Below are 20,187 nucleotides of genomic sequence, written 5' to 3'. Positions count from 1 at the left end.
TGTAAGTTAAATCCATTATTCTATGTCCTGGACTTTGGAAGAGGAGATTATGGATCCTGGCCATCTTCTCCATGACAAGTGCCATGAAATCTCCACTCAGTCTTCTTTTCTCAAGGCTAAACATGCCCAACTCTTTCCATCTCTATTCACAGCACTTAGTTTCTAATCCCATGATCATCTTCACTACCTTGAACCTGTTTCAGTTTCTGCAATCCTTCTCAAAGGCTGATGCCTGGAACTGAATACAAGATTCACGATGTGGTCTGACCAAGGCAGAAAAAAGTGGATGACTTCCTGTTATTTGAAAGTTCTAGTTCTTTTGAAGCAGTCTAACACTGCATTTGCCTTTTTATTTTTTGCATCAATATCACACTGTTGATTCATATTCACGTTTGCAATCAATTAATGCCCCAAAATCTTTTTCAGAAGTATGTTTACCAAGCCAAGTATCTCCTGTCCTATATCTGCATTTGATACTTGATTCTTCTTTTCAGATTTCTTCTGAAATCTCTTCAGTTGAACAAAAGAAATAGGTTCTCTGTTACAGTTTTGTTTCGCACTGTTTTGTTTGTTTCGCAGCAGCCTGCAAATGGGTTCATTAGGTTTTGTTTAGGTTCATTTTGTTAATTTTTTAAACAGAGGAAATACAGGACCATCGTTTTAGATGGTAACATTATATAATACAAAGTATGTATTATATACATTTGTATATAATACAAAATACAATATAATACCAAGGTCCATCCTAACTCTGGCTCCACTATGACTTCAGGCAGCGAGCAAGAATAATCTTAGCCTTTCAAATTGCCCACTTTGGCTAGGAAGGCAAACAGGGGCAGGGGTTAATCCCAACAGATGGCTCAACCACTGGTTGGCATCTCTGAAGCAGAAATGGATGGGCATGAGAGCCTCAGGGTGCTGACCATTTGGACTGAGATTCATACACAGGGAGAGTGAATGCAGTATTGGCTAGTGGTGCAAATGTTCTGCAAAGCCAGAGAAGTTTCTCACTTCTAGAACAATTGATTTAGCACCATTCAAGACTAAATCCTTCCAGTGCACTGAAAGTCTACCCTCTCCTTGGAATTAATTCTAGTTAATTCTAACTCCAGGGGTCCATAAGACTTGAGTCTGCTTGTCCACCCAGCAACCATCTGAGTTCACTTCCTCTCTGATCTGCACCTCTATTGTGTTTCAATGTCAAAACATACAGAGTAGGAAGCAGCTTTGATAACTGCCTGAAGTAGCTGACAGCAGTGGAAATGTGCATAACACATAGCAAGATCAGATTTTTCTCAGGCAAGCAAACAACAGTAGGAGTGCTTCCTGTGTTTAGAGAGGTTTATCAAAATTATTCCAGGAAGGCTAACTCTGTGCCAGTTTAAAATCAAGCCCAGAATCAAAACCATCATCTATTTAAAAGGACAGGGATAGTTTGGGATGTAGCTCTTTGATTTTAATCTTTTTTTTTCCTTTTTATTTGCCAGAGGTATTGTTTTCTGTTTTTCAAGCTTTTTCAAGCTAATTTTGCCTGCATACCACACAATAATTAGTCTTCCCCAAGGGCTGTTCGGATGCTGACTGGGGATAATGGAAGTCCTGGGCTGGCTGGAGGAGGCTGACTAGAGGTCATGTATTGGCCTTATCTGAATTCCATCTGTTGTCATTTAATTGTACAATATGATGTTTTGAGGACAATGTCTATCTGCATGACCCCCCCCCCCGATTTTCTAGATGTGTAAACATATATTTAAGCAGTGTACTTCTTTAATGTTTAATTATCCTGATAATGAACAGCTGTAATTTAATAAGCAGCAGTTTTTAAAGATATAATATTGTATAGTTCCAAATATATTCAGCATTGAAACATGATCTTATCTATGGCCAAAGCAAAAATTATTGTTCTAAAGAAAAAAATCCACCCTTGTGATATAATCTATTCCCACTGCTTATTCTTAATTTTAGTTTTTAAATTAAATTAATTTTAATTAACTAAATTAAATTTAAATTTAAATTAATTTAATTTTAAAAACAAATCTTGATTCACTGATTTTAGACATCTAAGGGCATCTAACAAGTGACACAGCATTAGCCACTGTACATTATATATTGCAAATTGTTGACATTGTCAGATTAATCTTACCTCCTGGTTAAATTAAAAAAAAACAACCATGCTAGGCCACAAGAGATATACATGGCAAAATATGTAATTTATCAATGCCTTTATTAGGACCAACCAAAATACCACAGAAATGTGTGCAAAATTTGCAACATATTGTTTTTATTCCCTCATTCCTTCATTCATGCATTCATTCAATTTATAAACTGCCTAATCACAAAGCAATTCAAGGTGGCATACAGGTTTGTTTTTTTTTTTAAAGCCCAGAACCAACCTATCATCATGCCAAACAAAGAAGAACCAGTTACAAAAATGGAAGAACAATGCAGCACCTCAAGAAAATATACCAAAATAATCTAAACACTGCATATCTGATTTGGGGACACAAATCACCCTGCACCATGGCTTGTTGGAAAAGCCAGTTTTTTAAAGCTTTCCTGAAAGACAGCAGGGTTGGGGCTGTGCAAACTTTGGGGGAATTTGTTTCCGAAGGGCAGTGGTGGCAGTGGTGTTGACCTAACAAGAGTATTGTTCCAAGTCTGGATTTAGCAATTGCAGTTCACACATATCTGAGATATGTCATAGAATCTGTCCCAGGTGATCCTGGTAGCATGCCAGCTACAAAAGTAACAAAAACCAATCTCATTCCATTTGCAATTAATAGTGGGTTAACCAATATGTGGTACATACAAGTCTGCCATTCAAAATGGGCCCATGATTCCATTTATTATTACAACATAATACAATTAACGTTTCCATTTGTTTGTCACAATAGGACATTTCAACCTAAGCCCTTTCAAGATTCCATGTTTTGCTTTTTCATTGAATCTGGCCAACTTGTAAACATATCTTGCATTCTTTGCAAAGCTGGATGGATCTCTGCAATGGTGATGGGATCAGGTGGCCTTAATAACATATCAAAAGCATTTCTCCACATCAACTTACTGTATAAATTAAATGGCTTCCCATATTTGCTTCCCAACGTAACTGATTATAAATGATTTCAGCACAGATTAAATGATTGTATTAACTGAAATGCTATTAAAACTGCACAGGAATGCAAAAGATCTGTAAGATGGCTTAAACAAATAGTTTTAACAATAGTTTTAAAACAGCAAGATGCAACGAATGCTGAAATAAAAAAAGAAAGAGGAAGATTAACATATTTATAAGGCCTCCATAGCAGTATCTAATTCACATTAAGATGATGTTGTAATAACCCTGTCTCTATTTCCATTGGTTCCATTCTCTATTTATATTGGTTTGGTAAAAGCCAATCCTGACATTTCCAAAGCATGTGAAAACTCCTTATTTTTTATCAGTAAAATTGCAAGTTCTTTTGACTAGAAAGTGACATTGATTTTTTGATCCAAGACATGTGAGTTCAAATTCCTACACAGCTATGAAGTTCACAGGGTATCCTTGGGTCATCACTACTTCCCAGCCTCACTTACTCAAGAGGTTGGTTATAAGGATGAAAATGTGCCAGCAGGAAATCTTTTGAAGAAAGGTGTGACAAAACAAGAGAAATAAAATGTGACAACCTGTAATGGGCTGACACAATCTTACCTTTTTCCAGAGAGTAAAAGCTCAAATCCTTCACTGATCTTCTCAAAAGGCAATACATGAGATATTAGTGCATCTGTATTAAATTTATTTTTCATGTAATCAGAAACAAGTTTAGGGAGAGCATCTTTTAACTTCCAACCTGGGATTTAAGAGAAAATCAATATGAGTACTGGATAAGCTATTAATTCCTTTGTATAAAAGGATGGACATTTTAGGTTTTGGGGTTTTTTTCATCATCACCAACTATGCTGTATCTATACCAACTTTCTCCAGGCTGGTGTCCTTCAAAATACTGTAAGTTGTAATGATGCAATTGGAGAGCATCAGGCTGATGAAAACGGATCTATATGTATATTCTCAAATTATATCACAATACTTACAGTGATGATGCTGTGATACTAGAAAAGAATAGGACTAGTGTTTATTCTTTATTCTTCATTATAATGTCACTTCTCAAGAAACCTGTAGCTAATAATATTTATGATATTGAGAATCATGACCAAAACAGCATTTCCCAACCAGAGCCCCTGCTGCCTGCTCAAATTCAGCAATGGGAGATGGAGATGGTTCGGAGGCTGAAACTAAACAGACAGTCGATATGGTTCCTTAGAAGAGCCAAGGCAGCTTTATACCAAGCTGGACCAATCTGAAACTATACATCTTATTTCAGTAAATGAATCACATGCACATAGAAGAATCTTATGACCCACATTAGTCAATGCCCACCTCCAATCAAACAGCCTACTAGTTTCCTTCCTGTGAGCAGGAAAGCAGGGTCAAAAGAAAGCTGTGATCTTGCAGGAGGTGCCCCCACCAGCACACAAGTCCCATGACCCAGGTGGGAAGATGCAAGGGCACTGACCTATTTGAGACACAAAGAAAAACAAGCTAAACAATTGAAGTGAACAAGGAGGTGGTTGTCTGAGTTCTCCATGGATAGCTTGTACATAGTCCTAGAGGTGTTGCTTATAAAAGAAGAGAACATAGCTACATCCAAGAGTGAACAGGAGATCTAAAACCTTAATGCATCTGACTCAGCATTCTGAAATAGGAATTAAAGATGGACAATAGTTCCATTCAGACAACTGAAGGCAGAGGTGATGATGATAGAAGTGTCACGGCACCAGATTCAGTGGCACCAATTCCTGATGTGCCTTGAGGAAATGTGTAGGCCCAGAGGCAGTTTGGTTGTTTGGATGGGTTAGCTCTCTTTCTTGCTGGAAGAAGGTACCTCTTTCTCCCCACTTCTTTCTTTTACCTAGTGTCAAAATATGGGCAGCATATAATTGTAACTGCAAGGACCAACCAATACGTCAGTGTGCTCATTTGTCCTCTTCCACTGGGTAGGACAGTGATAGGAAGTAAGATTAGAACTGGAAGATAATAGAAGGAGAGGAGGAGGACAATGAGATTTATAGGCATGTAGCCTAGGGCATCATAAACCCAGATGTGTCTCACAGATACTACTATGAAGATACCAAAATGAACATACATGTGTTGGGTATATATTTAGCATTGCATTTGTTCCAGAAGATGGAGAAAGAATGCAAAGATCACTATTGCAAATATTCCCCCCTCCCAAAATATAGAATATGTGACTATAAGACACTAGAGATTACTGCCAAGAAAAATCACATACTTCTGTATCAATGCGTCCAATCACTTCAAATGTATAGTCCACACCAAGGCCAGTCATCTGCACAAGCACCTCATGAATTGGCTTCTCAAAATCTTGGGGGCAGATGCACTCAGTGGCTCCTAATTCTTTGGCCTTTGTAAATTTATTCTTGTTGATGTCAATCCCAATAATCCTGGATGCTCCAGCTGCTTTGCAACCCATTATCACAGAGAGACCAACACCTCCTAAGCCAAAGATGGCACAGGTAGAACCAGGCTCAACCTGAAAAATCACATGAACAAGAATATTGTGTTGAAAGATACCCAGACAAAACCTATGCGACAAAATCAGGAGATGGGTGGAGATGGCATGAGAACTCGCAAAGCTTAGGACAAGAGTACAGACACTGAGGCAAAACTGAACAGGATGCAATAAAAATAGTTCTAGTTTCAAGAAAAAGGGGCAACAGCACAAAATAAGCAAATGGAATGTAACAGGAAGGCTCAAATTCATATATAAGAAAAGGTATAACCTAGGCCTGGAGAGAGTGCAGAAAACAAATGTATTGCATGACCTATAATAAATTGGCAAGGACTTTTGACATTACTTTTGTTTGTCTAAAGTAGCTTTCTCCAACATGCTATCCTTGCAGCACTTGTGAATTTAGACCCATGACTGAGTTTACATGTTACACTAAGCCACTGTTTGCCACCACATTGTACTAAGCCACAAACCATGATTTACAAACTTTAATGACTGGATTCACAAAATATATTAAGCCAAAATCAAACAAGCCAAAGACTGGGATTATACATCAAGTTAACCCATGGTTTATTTACCTATGATGTGCTAAATCAACCACAATGGATCAGGATCACCCAAATCATAGTAGCTAGATTTGTACAACAGGCTAAAGCAAAAGCAAAACAAACCAACATTTATTTCTAGCAGAAATGGAACGAACCCTTTTTTCAACCTTTGCAGGAAGCATGAAGTTCTTCTTACCTTGGCAGAATTGATGGCAGCCCCATAGCCAGTAGAAAAGCCACAGCCAAAGATGCAAACTTTATCTAGAGGAGCATCATTGTCAATTCTTACAATGGATGCCTCAGGCATTACGGTGTATTCAGAGAAGGTGCTTGTCCACAGGAAGTGATGGATCTGTTTTCCCCGGCAGGTGAACCTGCTGGTCTCGTCTGGCATCAGATTTTGAAAAGGTTTATAAATGCTGTTTGAGGAGATTCAAATCAGTGTGTATCATAAACTGGACTGGTCAGAAATTGTTGTGTAACTGGAAAACCCAAAATGAGTAATGTGTACAACAAACTTACTGGGATTTGAGACAGCAGTTGGCTTTTGGACTCAAGCAGCAGCCACATTGTCCACATTGAGGAACACAGAGGGGAATGACTTTGTCACCTTTCAGGGAGAAAACATTGGTCCTAATGTGATCTTTTTGTGTTAAAAATCCCATAATATGCTAATAAAAGTTCAAGGAATCAATATTAAAGCTTTACACACAAAAAATAATTCCTAAGATGTATTTCATATCTTAAGTCACAACTCCTTTGCTATGCTTTAAAACAGCTTTTTTTTTTTTAGGCTTTTTCATGAGCCAGGAAGGAAGATACTGTTTTAAGAAGTGAACTGTTAATGTGATTTTTAAAGTAACTGCAACTTCTTTTTTTCCAGGCTTCTGAGAAGACTTGGAAAAATGGGATGGTTTCTTTGTTTATTTACAAAGTCCATCCATCAGCAGACTTTGGGTGGGTTACCACAAATTAAAAATATAAAACAATTCAGAATATAGGAACTCTGAACACCTTTGCAAGATTGATGCCTCTAGCAATCAACTAGAGTTAAAAGCTTGGTAAAGTAGGGCCATTTTGTCCCCTTTTTGAAATGCCATGAAGGCAGAGGACATGGACCTTCAGGAGTAGAGAATTCCAATGTGTGTGAGCTACAGCAGAAAAGGCCTCCCATCTGGTCCATGTCCCCTAACCTCTCATGGGTAGGGACTCTTAGTGGACCTTCTTGGCAAAGCAGTGCATGATGTACCCTGGTGCTACTCCATATAGGTATGACCAGCCCTTTGGATTGAGTCTTGAAGCCTACTGGTAACCAGCGCAGTGATTTTAGAAGGACTAGCTTGCAAAGGTGGTGTTGACCCACCTGCATTTTGCCACTGCCCTCTGGACCAGCTGCAGCTTCTAGTCATCTCTAAAGACTGCCCCACGTACAGAGTGTTATAATTCAGCAGGGTAGGGTTAGGCCATTGCTAAAGCATCCTTTAAGAACAGAGAGGTACCACACTTGCATCTATGCAAGGTTTGAAGCTCATGTGAATAATTTTTAAAGTATGCCGCATCAAATAAAAATGTTCTTTTTAAATGTGTTTGTAAACATGAAGTTTTCCTTCAACTAAATTTGGACTAAAAACATATGAAAACATATTCTGTTTCATCAACTTGAATGAGAACTGGTAGAAAAAAAATTATAGGGGATTTTTTCTGCTTGTCATAGATCAATCATGTTTGCCATCTTTTATGTTTTATTGATTTGATTGTAATGTGTTTACTTGACTGTTATGAGCCACCAAAAGCTGTTGAGAGTCAGACACCATGCACATTTTATTATTAGTATTAGTATTAGTATTAGTATTAGTATTAGTATTAGTATTAGTATTAGTAGCAGCAGCAGCAGCAGCAGCAGCAGCAGCAGCAACCTGATCCCTTTTGAATATTTCAAAACATAAATGCCTCTTCAAAATTGCCTGAAACTCCTAGTACTGTCCAATATGAATGGCTTCTCTGTCTTATCCTTACCTGGTTTTACACAAGTGACATCTGGTCCAACACTTTCAACAATGCCTGCTCCTTCATGGCCCCCAATAACAGGGTAGTCTATGTTTGGAAAAATACCTTTCCATACATGATCATCTGTCCGACAGATCCCAGTGGCTACCATCTGTGCAGATAAGAGTATGTCATTTCAGTGTTTGCTCTGCTTAGGTCCAATTCATTCCTTCACCTAAAAAGGTGAGAGGAGCTGTGCTGCATCAGACCCAAAGCCTATCTAATCCAGCATTCTCTTTGCATAGTGGCACAGCAGATGCCTTGCGGAAGCCTTCAAGCAGGACAGTCCTCCCACTTATACCACATAGCAGTTATCCAGCTGAAGGAAGGAATACTTGGGGGCTTTAGTGATGCTTGCCTGGAGATCAACTGAAAGAACACCAGATTTATTGGGCTTTGTGTTGCATTTTTCAATATAATTTGTTTCTGGTGTTACCAAAATTTGAACTGCAGCCTCATTAAAAACTGGTCCTGAAAAGCATACACAAATCTTGAGAGCTGCCTTCTTCATTCTGAATGGAGAACATTCATTGATGCAGAATCTGGTGACTTCCATCTTTTCTTTTTCTATAGAATACAACAGTTCTGCCTGTTGCCATCTTATCAATAGAAAAGCCGTCGTTGCAGAGGAAGAATCTCTATGGGCCACTGATAATGTCACATTGTCAAGAACTTATTTAACAAGCAGGCCTGTAGCCATGCACAAACGGGAGATACCGGCAGGCTTCAAGAAGCTCTCAGCAATATAAAACATTTATTCCAAAGCAAGCCCTAAGGAAAAACCCTTTCAAAACAAACCAACAAGAACTGGATGATTGGTAGAGCAACCATCAACAGGAATGTTTGGGACGGCAGCATCTTGGTTCAAGTCTTGTTTGTTATTTATGTTTTCCTAAGCCATTGTCTCACTAGCCTTTCCAGCAAGTCTCAATAGTTAGGTACAAGATACTTGCAGATTTATTACAATAATAATTTATTCACTATAGGGGATGTCCTCCTTTTTTACCTTCACTCGAACTTCATGGCTCTTTGGTGGTGCTACTTCCACCTCTTCAACTGAAAGTGCTTTGCCTGGTTCCCAGATGACTGCAGCTTTACATTTTATCACCTGTGTACACATGGACCATCAAAAGAAGTCAGAGAAAAGTGCAAAAGTACTGTCAGAATATTTCACTTCTCCCCGAAACCAGAGCAGTGACAGAATTGTTGAACCAGGAAGGGAAGGCAGTTGTCCTTCTTGGATTTATATCAACAAGCTATGGCAGTTTTACCATGGGCACGATCCAAAGTGCTTTACCAACCATTCTATCAGTGTTGTTAGGAAGTGGAATCAATCTGGCACCTAAAGGCCGTTTTAGATTGGTGTAGGCACACCGCTCCTGATCCCTGGGCATTGCCTCTAGGAGCATTCTGGTTTAGACAGTGGGAGAGTCCAGTTCTTTCAAGCTGGCCTTTTCCCCTGAACCTACTAAATCTCCATATTGAGATCTGGATCAGTTCCCACAGCAGCTGATGAGCAGAGGCAGAGGGAACGGGTACAAAGAGAAGCATAAGAGAGAGCCAGCTCTCTCTCTGCTGCTGCTACTGCACCCACACTCTCTACAATCAGCTTCTGCCACTTATTTTTGAGGCTTAATGGCTGAGAAGTACTAGAAGAACATCAGGTAAAGGGGAGGCTGTTATTGTCAAACTCCGAATGTCTGCTCCTACCAAGCAGCTGATCCATGAGATCACAGCCCTGGTGGATCAAGAGCTTCTTCTCTCCCTGGAAGTGCTACCTTTCCCAGCTCAGGAAGCTGACCACAAGGCCAGAGGAGATGGCAGGTGAGTTCTGAAAGATGGATCAATCCATCCTCTCCCAGGCAGGCAAAGTGGGGCCGGCACAGAAAAAAAGAGGCAGATACGGACATCTGTCAAAACCATCACCAATTACACTAATGCTGTGATTGGCAGATGATTTGCCTGCCATCTGGTATCACCAAGAAGCGGAAAGAAAGGCAACCTTTCTTGCATGGGACATGAGGACACTATCTTTCAGCTGCAAGCCAGAACAAAGGCAATTCGAAGTGGCAATCGAGACCACAAAATCTATGGTAGTTTGGTTTTCTGCAGGGTCACACCCCTAGACATAGTCATGCAGAATAGTAAATGGACTTTACTTTCAGCTAAGTGTGCATACAACTGCAGCTTAATATTTGTAACGAACACCCTGAAACTTGCCATATGCCAATGTCTCTCTCCAGCAGTCATAAAGATGGAAGAAGAGATAGAGAAAAAACTACAGTAATAAGTTTGGAAACTGACCTCTCACATTTTTGTATGCATATAAAAATGAAAATCTAGTTTAATTCAAATTTAGAACTTTTCTAAAATTCGTAATGGGTTCACCAATTAAAAAAAAATGTTTGGGGAAAGTCTGCATTGTATTAGGATATGTTGCTTGCAAAAATGTTAGAATAGGCAAAACTGCAAATAAACATCTGTGGAAAGATGTTCACAAAAAAACATGTTCGCATACATATATGAAGACAAGTACTTTGGAAAAAAAACACCCTTCAAGTCAATTAACTGAACTTGCAAAAATCAGAAACTAAGAAAAATCAAAACTGACCTATGTACCCATTCCTAGCTAGAAATATTATTTCCCTCTATTTCCAAAACATTATTTTGTTAATTTTAACTATGTGTATGCATATGTATGATAGACAGACAGATAGAGGTAGATTGGTTGGTTGGTAAGGAGGTAGGTAGGTAGGTAATATATAAGTTTATTTACTTAGGAGCCAGTTTGGTGTAGTGGTTAAGGTAGCACGCTAGAAACTGGGAGACTATGAGTCTAGTCCTGCCTTAGGCACGAAGCCAACTGGGTGTTCTTGAGCCAGTCACTCTCTCAGCCCTAGGAAGGAAGCAATGGCAAACTGCTTTTTAAATCTTGCCAAGAAAACTCCAGGGACTTCTCCAGGCAGTCACCAGGAGTCAAAAACTGACTCGAAGGCACACACAGGAAAGGGATATATAGCATATACAGGGCATAGCAACTATTCCCAGGTCCCGTTTCTAGCCTGATTGTAACCGTAACACCTCTGGTTTTGTCAAAGCCCTTTAGCTTTAATATAATATGTGAAATGGGATTCCCCCACCTCAAGCACCCATACATTCACTTTGTTGCTACTTCGTTTTTGTTTTCCAGTCAGGGTAGACCTTGAACCTGATTATATTACAACCAATTTGACCTGAAAATCATTCCCAATGCATTGTATCTTCAACCTGCTTTTCCTCCATATTGTCATCCTCAACAGTAGACTGAATAGGTTGTGTTGTGGTGGATGCATTTATTTGTTTATTTACTAGGGTTTGTATGTTCAATAGCACACAACTATCAGTAACAAAGAAAAGAAGAAAACTGTGGCCACCGAGGAACAATAAACATCCAAACATGCCCGACTCATACCAGTTGTCCTTCCAGGGTCTCTTTGAAAGCCAGTTTGTCATGGTGTTCATAAAACTCAAGAGAGTGAGTGGAGTCTGATCTGGGTAGGCAAAGAAGAGGGGCTACTGAAAGGGCTTGATTCCTTGAGCTTTGTAGACAACAGTCCCTAAGAGATTGGACCTGGACAGAACTTGCCCTACTCAATCTTGTAGGACCGGCAGAAGACACTGGGTCTTCTTTGCATGTGTGGTGAGAGCGTGCGTGGAGGAAGCAGTTGCATGGAAGGCTCTAATGCCATATTTCCATTTTGTGGCTGGATTGCTAAGCCATGAAGTACATTAAAAAAGAATCCCAAGGCTGCTATGGAATGTGGACAGTCTGACATTCCTCCCCAAACTGGGCTAAGACATAGGAGCTGAGGGATAAAGAAAAGACTAACACTCACAATTGTGGGATATACATGAAAGAGGATTCCACCCAGCTGTGCAGTGCAGGAATTGAAATAAACTTGTCTTTCTGGAGCTGGACTTTCCTGCATTTGATTATGTCTTCCCACTGCTTGTTATTCACATGGGTGTGCTTTGTAGCAGAGTCCTAATCATTTTGCCATATGGCAGGGCTTTGCCTTACTTCCTTAGTTGTGGTTTTGCTGTCCTGCTTTGTACCTTGTTTCCATATATCCAAACCACTGGTTTATATCTACCACAGCTTTTACATCATTTATGTCTTTGGCACAGGGTGCACAGATAATTAGGATGCAATCAGCATTTTCTCAGCTGCCCAAACATCATACTTCACTGATTTTTTTTTTTAATCTGTTCAATCAGGTCCAATTCTCAGAGACTGCCTGGACAAGTCCCTGCAGTTTTCTTGGTAAGGCTTTTCAGAAGTGGTTTACCACTTTACTGATAGTTTCTGTTTATTATTATTATCCAGTTTTTTATCGCTTAAAAATGCTGTTTAGTTTTCCTTAGAGTACAGAAGTGAAGTGTATTTCAGTTTGTTGATATAAAAAGTCAAGGGATAGATTGGAAAGAAATGGAATCTACTGGTTTTAACTGGGCACAAGCTATACCAAGGAGAGGCAGGAAAATGAACAGGAAGGTACAACTGATAATGCCACAATGCCTGCATTCATTTCATTTGTAACAGATCCCACCCTAATGGCAAATGGTAGCCAACAATGTGGTAGGCTAGTTAAAGTGCTGGACCGACACCAGGAGACCCAGGTTCAAGTCTATCCTCAGCCTTAACTCTCTCTTAATTGAGGGGAATTCTCCTTGGTCCCTTGGAGAAAATGGGGAATATAAATCTACCAAACAACAATATGATGAAAGAAGCATTCCCCAAGTTGCTGTTCTTTTCCAAGCGAATCCAACTAAACAAACTTGGGAAACACATTTTCCATTGCAAAAAAAAAAAAAAAAAAGTTTGCAGTGCAATTCTATGCATGTTTACTTAGAACAAAGTTTTCACTAGGCTTCTATGTTTTATACTACTAGCACTTTACTATCCTAAATGCATGCACTACAGTTTTTAGGCTGTTAAATTCTCTCCAAACATAGATTTTTCTGTGTAGTTTCTCTCCCCGATAGCAGCTTTTTATGGCACTGTGCTATCTTCAATGAGGCCATCTGTGGAATGCAAATAGTAAGACAAAGTAGTTCTCTCTGGCATTCGGCAGAGTTTGCAAGTCATGATATTTTAAATTTATTATGATAAGTTATTACTCGCTAAGTAAAGAAGGCTACTTGGAAGTCTCGTACCATAAAAGCAAAACAAGACAAAAGAAAGAGGAAAAGTTGTCTCCATATCTAGATGAGCTTGTAGAGCCATTTCTAGATTGCAGACACCACAGATCGCAGAGTCTTCCTTGAAATCCAACATACCAGGGAGAGAGCTAAGCTGCAGAAACCCTCCTCTCTGCTCTATCTTTGTATTTGAAACCCCTCAGAATATAAATAAGCAGACAGGGAAGGGGAGGGGGTCAGTGTATAGTTGCAATGTATACTCAGAAAGGGGGTTGCAAGATGTATTAGCCCTAAATCCAAAGATTTCTGGCTGAAAACTCTGTTTTGAACATTACACTGAAAGTGCGCGCACACGCGCGCACACACACACACACGAAAGCAATACTTTTGTTTGCTCTTGGCACACTTCTCTCAAACTGCAGTGAGATTCAATTAGTTTTCTGTATGGTAAAGCATGTTGGTCTTCTGTAGGGCGAAGAGAAAAGTTTGTCCACATTTACAGTACCAAACACTTTGAATGAAAAGATGATAGTTTAAATCAGACATGGCACAACGTTTAAAGCTCCCAGTGTGAAACCTCCTAATAACACATTTGGCAACTAATCCTGTTCTAATACTTTCCCACAGGTCTCAGATTATGCTGATCCTGCCCCCACCTTGAAATTCTTCAACAAGGCAAAACTGATGGGATATATTAGACAAAGAATTATTCTTATTTAATGTATTAAAAACTAGCACTTATGATAGCCTTTGTATTTTTAAGACCAGAGATAGATTGGAAGTTATTTTTCATACCTTTTCTTCTTTTACTTTACTTCACTTTTTCCTTTTTATTTCTTTATATTTTGTATTTAAAATTTTCTTTTCTATTTCTAACTTTTAAATATGTATCTTTAAATGTTCAATAAAATATTTTTTATTATATATATTTTTATATATATATAAACAAAGCAAAACTGGAAAAACAACAACACAGATTTGTACCCTATTCTGATACTGTAGGTTGGATCATGACACCCATCATCTCTAATCAACATCTCCAATGCCATCTTGAAATGATTGGAACAGGTAGTCCAATATATAAGAAGAAGATATTGTGTTTTAAGTACTCCATAGACAACACTAAGTCTCAGTACTGTAAGCCCAAGAAAGATTGTGACAGCATTTTGATGCCTGTAGTGCAGGCAAAGGGTAAGAATACTGATTTTTATAAGGCAACCAAATTACTATACGGTTTCTCACATACTATTTAAAATCATTTCAACAATGCTCTAGAACACTTAATTTTCACTCTTCAGGCAGGTTTACTTGTTGAACTCCTAAGTGTTGAGTAGTTCTTCACAGCTTGATCTTTGCAGAGTACAGAGTGAATCGGCACAAGTGAAGTCCACAGAATGCTTCATTCATTTCTATGAGACAGTGTTCACACTTAATTCTTTTGTTTTAGAAGCGGTCTATGCTGTTCAGGCAGATTTTGATTAAGCCTTAAAAAGAGTCTTCCTTACCTTCCCAGCAGTCGCCATGTGTTCCAGGATCCCTGCTTAGATTAGAATCTGTCCAAGCTCTTCTGTGAATGACTTTTCTCCCTGATCACTTGGCTCTGAGAGATACACAAACTACTTTGCTCCACCCTGTACAACACATACAATGTTTAATCTATGATAGGTCAGCTGGGGAAAGGGAGGGTTCATTTGCAGCTGCACTAAAAACTTCAGTGCCTTCCAAGATTTTTGCTTAAAATAATCTCCCTCCAGAGTAGCCATCCAAAGATAACTGCCATCTAGACCTAGAAGACAGATTCTAAAAGCACACACATCTCAGGGCTTAGTTCCAGATAGGTCTCTGACTGAGAACTAGTACGTTCTCAGCAAAAAACAAAACAAAACACAAACATCTTTGATTTATGTTCTCTAGCTTAAATCACGTACATAAGGGATATATATACAGTACACAACGCATTTGGACAGCTATATTAATCCCACAGGTTTGGAGACACCCTAGGATCACAACTGAGAAATACTAGTCCTCGAGGAATAGCTATTCGGTTTGCATTTTACACATCATATGTTTGTCAAGGCAAAGATTTATCAGAACAAAAATGACAGTTCATAGGACAGATAATATAAATGGAAAACTAGGACCAGTTCTTTTTCTATGGGTCCTTAACAAAATGTCCAGCACATGCAACACTAACTACCCCAAAAGCTATAGCTCTAAATTTCCCATACTGCCCTGGTGCACCAGGGAAAAATTTAAATGACTACTCACAGAAAATGCCTACCCAAAAGCTGTATTTGCATGACAGGCTTATCCATGGTTGATTTATTTTAACCTATTCACTAATCCATGGCTACTTAAGATTGATTCAATTACCCGAATTTATTATTATTATTTTAAAATTATTGTCAAATTTCTACCCGTGTGTCCCTGGAAATCAAACCCATAATGTATTCTTTGTTGGCCCAACACACTGAACCATAAGCTAACCATTCCAGTTATGTTTGCCCAATATGCTAGATTGAAATATACTTGGCTCGTTTGTAGCTCAGTATATCACACAAGCACAGCCAGTATAGAGAGTGCCAGGCAAATTTAGCCAAATAAAACAGTCTGAAAATAGTTGCCACTGTAAATTCTATTTACTTACAAGATTTAGGGAAACAAAGTTTTGCATGCAACTATATTTTTAAAAGGAATTATTATTTTGAATTTGTTATACAATTTGACAGTATATGGTTATGGTTTTTATGACTGTATTCTGATGTTACTGTATTTTTGCTTGTGAGCTGTTTAGAGCAAAATGACTGAAGCTGCATAAAATCATTTTGTGATAAAAACATGGTTTATGGCTAAGCACGTATAAATTACCCAGTTGTGGCTTATTCAATAACCCAATAAAACATGACCTAGCCTAGTATTATGCATGAATCTAATTCCTGCTTGTTGGGGGAGGGAGCTATGTTTGTCTCCTGGAGTCACTGGACCATGAATCAAAGATATTGTAAAGATAATGAGCAGTACTTTACCCCCCCCGCCAAAAAAGCCCCCTCTCTATAAAATATTGACTTTTTGTCTTTTCTTTTTCAACCAGAATTCTCACAGAATTGTCTTTAGCAAGTTTTATTAAGATGAAAGGGCCGGGGTACAAGAATTTCAGCAAGTGAAATATTTTCAATTTAACACCAACATGTATTTGGTTCTCCTTCTCACAGTATTTGCAGGAAGGAGGCATGACTCTTCCTTGATAATGGGAAAGATGGAAGCTAGTTGTTTACATAATGGTCTCCTGCATCTTTATCAGTTGGGCAACCACCTCTTACACTACAGGTAGTCCTTGACTTATGACCACAATTGGGACTGGAACTTCCATCACTAAGTGATGTGGTTGTTAACTGAGTCACACCCAATTTTACAACCTTTTTTGCCACAGTCATTAAGGAAATCACCACAGTCGTTAAGCGAATACGGCTTCCTCCATTGACTGCTTGTGAGAAGCCCCCTGGGAAGGTCACAAATAGTGGTCACGTGATCCCAGAACGCTGCAACTGTCATAAATACATGCCTTCAAATGGTCGTTAAATGAATGGTTGTAAGTCGAGGACTACCTGTATCCCTCAAAAGCTTTTTCCTAAGCTATTTTGTTTGGCTTAGAGGATGAGAGTTGGCAAGTTACACTGCTACAGTACCTACCTGAGTGTTGCTATCTGACTCCCCCACCTTCAATGCCAATCGCTGTGCACCAAAACTTATGAAGCCCTAAAGTCCTGCTTACTCCTCAAATCAGGCAACTTCTCCATGATGTGGGGACACCACAGATAGTCCAGATCCTCTTAAAATTGATCTCTTCCTGTTTTTAACTACTCACCTATTTCTTGTCCTGAAACACCTAAATTTATTACAGTAGATCTTGGCCTCTCTCTCGTTTTAATCTGTTTCTGCTCTAAAACTTATCTCTTTGCATTTTTTGCATTTGGATTGGCCGCTGGTTCTCCCACAAATATTAAAGGCCTGGACCTTGATGTTTTGAGATGAATTTGAACATAGTAAGTGGAAAAGTTTGGACTCTCTTCCAGGTGATTCAATGCTACATTTTTTTTTTTTTTACTATGAAGTTATTAACAAGCCTCAAAAGGTGATTTGACTCATTAGGCCTACAGTTAGCAAGATGAAGACAATTTCACAGGTGACAAATACACCGACCCTTCAGCCTGCTCATGTTGTACTGGTTGTTTTGTCTACTTTCCATAACTATGGACTAATAACTAATAACTAAGCAGCTGAGCATTTGAAAATGAAGATAGTGAATTCTTAAAAGCAGGGGATGGCTAGAAAAAACCCTGAACGCTTCCAGTTAGCAATTTTAATTGTGAGAAACATTAAGAAATGGAAGTTATATGGAACTGCTGTAGTCAAAGCAAGATACAGAACACAAAGCAAAATCTCAGCTAGAACTCACTACAAAACAGAACCCACAGACCCACTACATACAACCTACTGAAAAGTTTAGCAGACACTGGAGTACCTTTCCACAGTTCAATAGGACATCATTACTTACACAACACTGATCTGCACAGGAAAGCTGTCAGAAGGAAATTTCTCTCTGACCTCATCACAGAAGTCAATGTCTAAATTTTGCAAAAGAAAACCTTGAAACAATCTGGGACAAAGTGCTTTGGATTGATGAAACACATATCAAACTGTCCAACCACAATCATGTAAGTTAAATTTGGAGAAAAAAGGTGAAACATTTGAAGACAAGATGACCTTGAATACAAGAGTTGTGCCGCTCTATTATGCGGTACAGTTGTGAGGCAGCCAGTGGCCACAGAAACTATTGCACAAATGGAAGGAAAAATTACTTGAACTAAGTAATAGTACAATCTGGAAGTTAATGTACCACAGGCAGTTAAACTGAAGGTACAAAGGGTTGGATGGTTCAGCAAGACAATGATCTGAAACATACCTCTAAATCAACCTTGAAGCACTAATAGGAAGAAAGATAAAATAAGTTTAGACTTGCTTTCACAGTCCTCATGCTTGACTATTATTACAAATCTGTGGGGAGATCTCAAACACGCAATGCATACAAGAGATCTAAGAATATTTCTGAGCTAGGAAGAGTGGGGGGAAAAAAGCAAAAAAAAAGCTTCCAAAAAGCAAGACTTAGCTGGCTACAGGAAACATTTGGAAGCTGTTAGTTCTATTAAAGGAGCTATAAGAAAGTACTAATTGAAAGGGTGTTCAAACTTCTCCATCCACCATATTGGTTTTTTTTTAATTAGTTATCCATATATTATAAGTATACATTCAAATAGCAAAATGATGTGCAGCTCTGTATCATGTAGTGAGTTGTGTCAAATTCTATTTGCTTACGAGATTTAGGGAAACAAAGTTTTGCATGCAACTCTGTTTTTAAAAATTAGTTTTAAGGCTGCCTTTCATGAGGATTTCTAATACATTTTCTCTCATATTGCTAGCATTTTTTTTTTTTACTAGCAGCACATAATGCAAAATAGCATTCAATCCTACTTAGATGAAAGCCTTTTTAATACTCCCTTTGACATTCAAATCATTATTCTTCCTTTTGCATGACTCCCAGGAATTGCTCCAACTTGTTCAAGGCTTCCAACATCTGACTGGGTGACCCCAAGACAATATAAAAATCATATTTCTTTCATCAACAAAAATTCCACACAACATAAATGGTTTCAGTTCACATAAGGCCAAACAAAATGGCTTGTATCTTTTGAAAAGGATTTTTTCCCCATCTTTTCTCTTTTAAAAATAAGATACAATCTTTTGGTCTCGTCTCTACTCCAAAGTCCCAAATTAAGTTTTCAGTACCTTTCAATTCAGGAGTCTCTAAAGCCTTAACCAGCAATTTATTATAGCTGTCACATCCTATCATAGTTTTGAAGCACATAAAAGGATACCATAGATAAGCAGTTCTTCATGTCCACTTCCATCAGGTTTTTCCAAGCTGGGTGCCCTGCAATTGTTGGACTTCAATTTGCATAATCCCCAACCAATAAAGTTGAGTCATCTGAAAGTTGAAGTCCACATAACTGAAAGGCACCCAGTATGGGGAAGGCTGATTTATATTACTGAGACTGTAAGAGCATGGTTTGGTCTTGTCCTCATTATTGTTGGTTTTTGGGTTGACATCAGAATGACTTCAGATCAATTGCTTTATGTTATAGATGAATCCATTCTTAGTATATCTTCAGTATTTAAAATCTATTTGGTTGATTTCTTGGGGAAATGGGAATTGGCTAGAAGAATTGTAAAACACTGGAGATGCAGATGATTTGTGACTAAGGATTGTTCCTGTTGTATGTGTCGACAAATTTAAATGAGCCTTTTCCAACCAAAGGTCAAGGAAGAAAACTTTAAAGCAATATAATGAAAGTGTTGCAGTTGTCCCACTTGTCATGCTTTGCCAGGCCCTTTTTAAAAAATTGCTATGCTTATCCAATTTGAAGCAGTGTTGATCCTTTGATGCTATTGTATGTGTACTTTTCTTTTGTTGATTAGTTTTGCATGATACAATTAAGCACACCTAAAATAATTATTGGAGCTGTTGATAGATGCTTTGGCATATCTATCTCTGTGTCCTTACTATGGCCAAAAGACTGATATTGCAACATTGGAAAGATAAATGCATGGCCCCTTTTACTCAATGAATTGAAGACCTGATTGCACTTGCCACTTATGAGAGGATTGCCTATAGACATAGACTTTGTATGGACAAGTATAATGAAATATGGGGCTCATTTATATAAAATACAGTAGGTTAAAAAAAAACCCACGATAGTCATGTAAATGTATAAATATATACGTACTTG

General features: G+C 38.5%; 1 protein-coding gene across 1 annotated transcript; it reads right to left on the bottom strand.

Annotated features, from left to right (window-relative positions):
• Positions 1-2,207: 2,207 nt before the first annotated feature.
• On the bottom strand, positions 2,208-14,996 carry LOC103067257 (alcohol dehydrogenase 1-like). Its single transcript, XM_025171807.2, has 9 exons — positions 14,848-14,996; positions 9,168-9,269; positions 8,132-8,273; positions 6,638-6,725; positions 6,312-6,534; positions 5,328-5,588; positions 4,415-4,550; positions 3,689-3,827; positions 2,208-3,250 (listed from the first exon to the last, which is right to left on the bottom strand). The coding sequence occupies exons 1-9, from the start codon at positions 14,863-14,865 to the stop codon at positions 3,226-3,228; spliced, it is 1,134 nt and encodes a 377-aa protein (XP_025027575.1). The 5' UTR covers positions 14,866-14,996; the 3' UTR covers positions 2,208-3,225.
• Between the last annotated feature and the right edge of the window lie 5,191 nt (positions 14,997-20,187).

This window comes from Python bivittatus, unplaced genomic scaffold (genome assembly GCF_059951505.1).
Source record: "Python bivittatus isolate LINGU-HERP-01145 unplaced genomic scaffold, Pbiv_v1 ctg000070_np1212, whole genome shotgun sequence".
Classification (NCBI taxonomy): Eukaryota; Metazoa; Chordata; class Lepidosauria; order Squamata; family Pythonidae; genus Python; species Python bivittatus.
This window is presented reverse-complemented; position numbering and strand designations above follow the sequence as displayed.

Coding starts and splice junctions, on each gene's coding strand:
- LOC103067257 (XM_025171807.2), bottom strand. Junction 8,274..9,167: donor GCCATGAAGTTCGAGTGAAG/GTAAAAAAGGAG, acceptor TTATCTGCACAG/ATGGTAGCCACTGGGATCTG. Junction 3,828..4,414: donor AGTAGGCTGTTTGATTGGAG/GTGGGCATTGAC, acceptor CTTAAATCCCAG/GTTGGAAGTTAAAAGATGCT.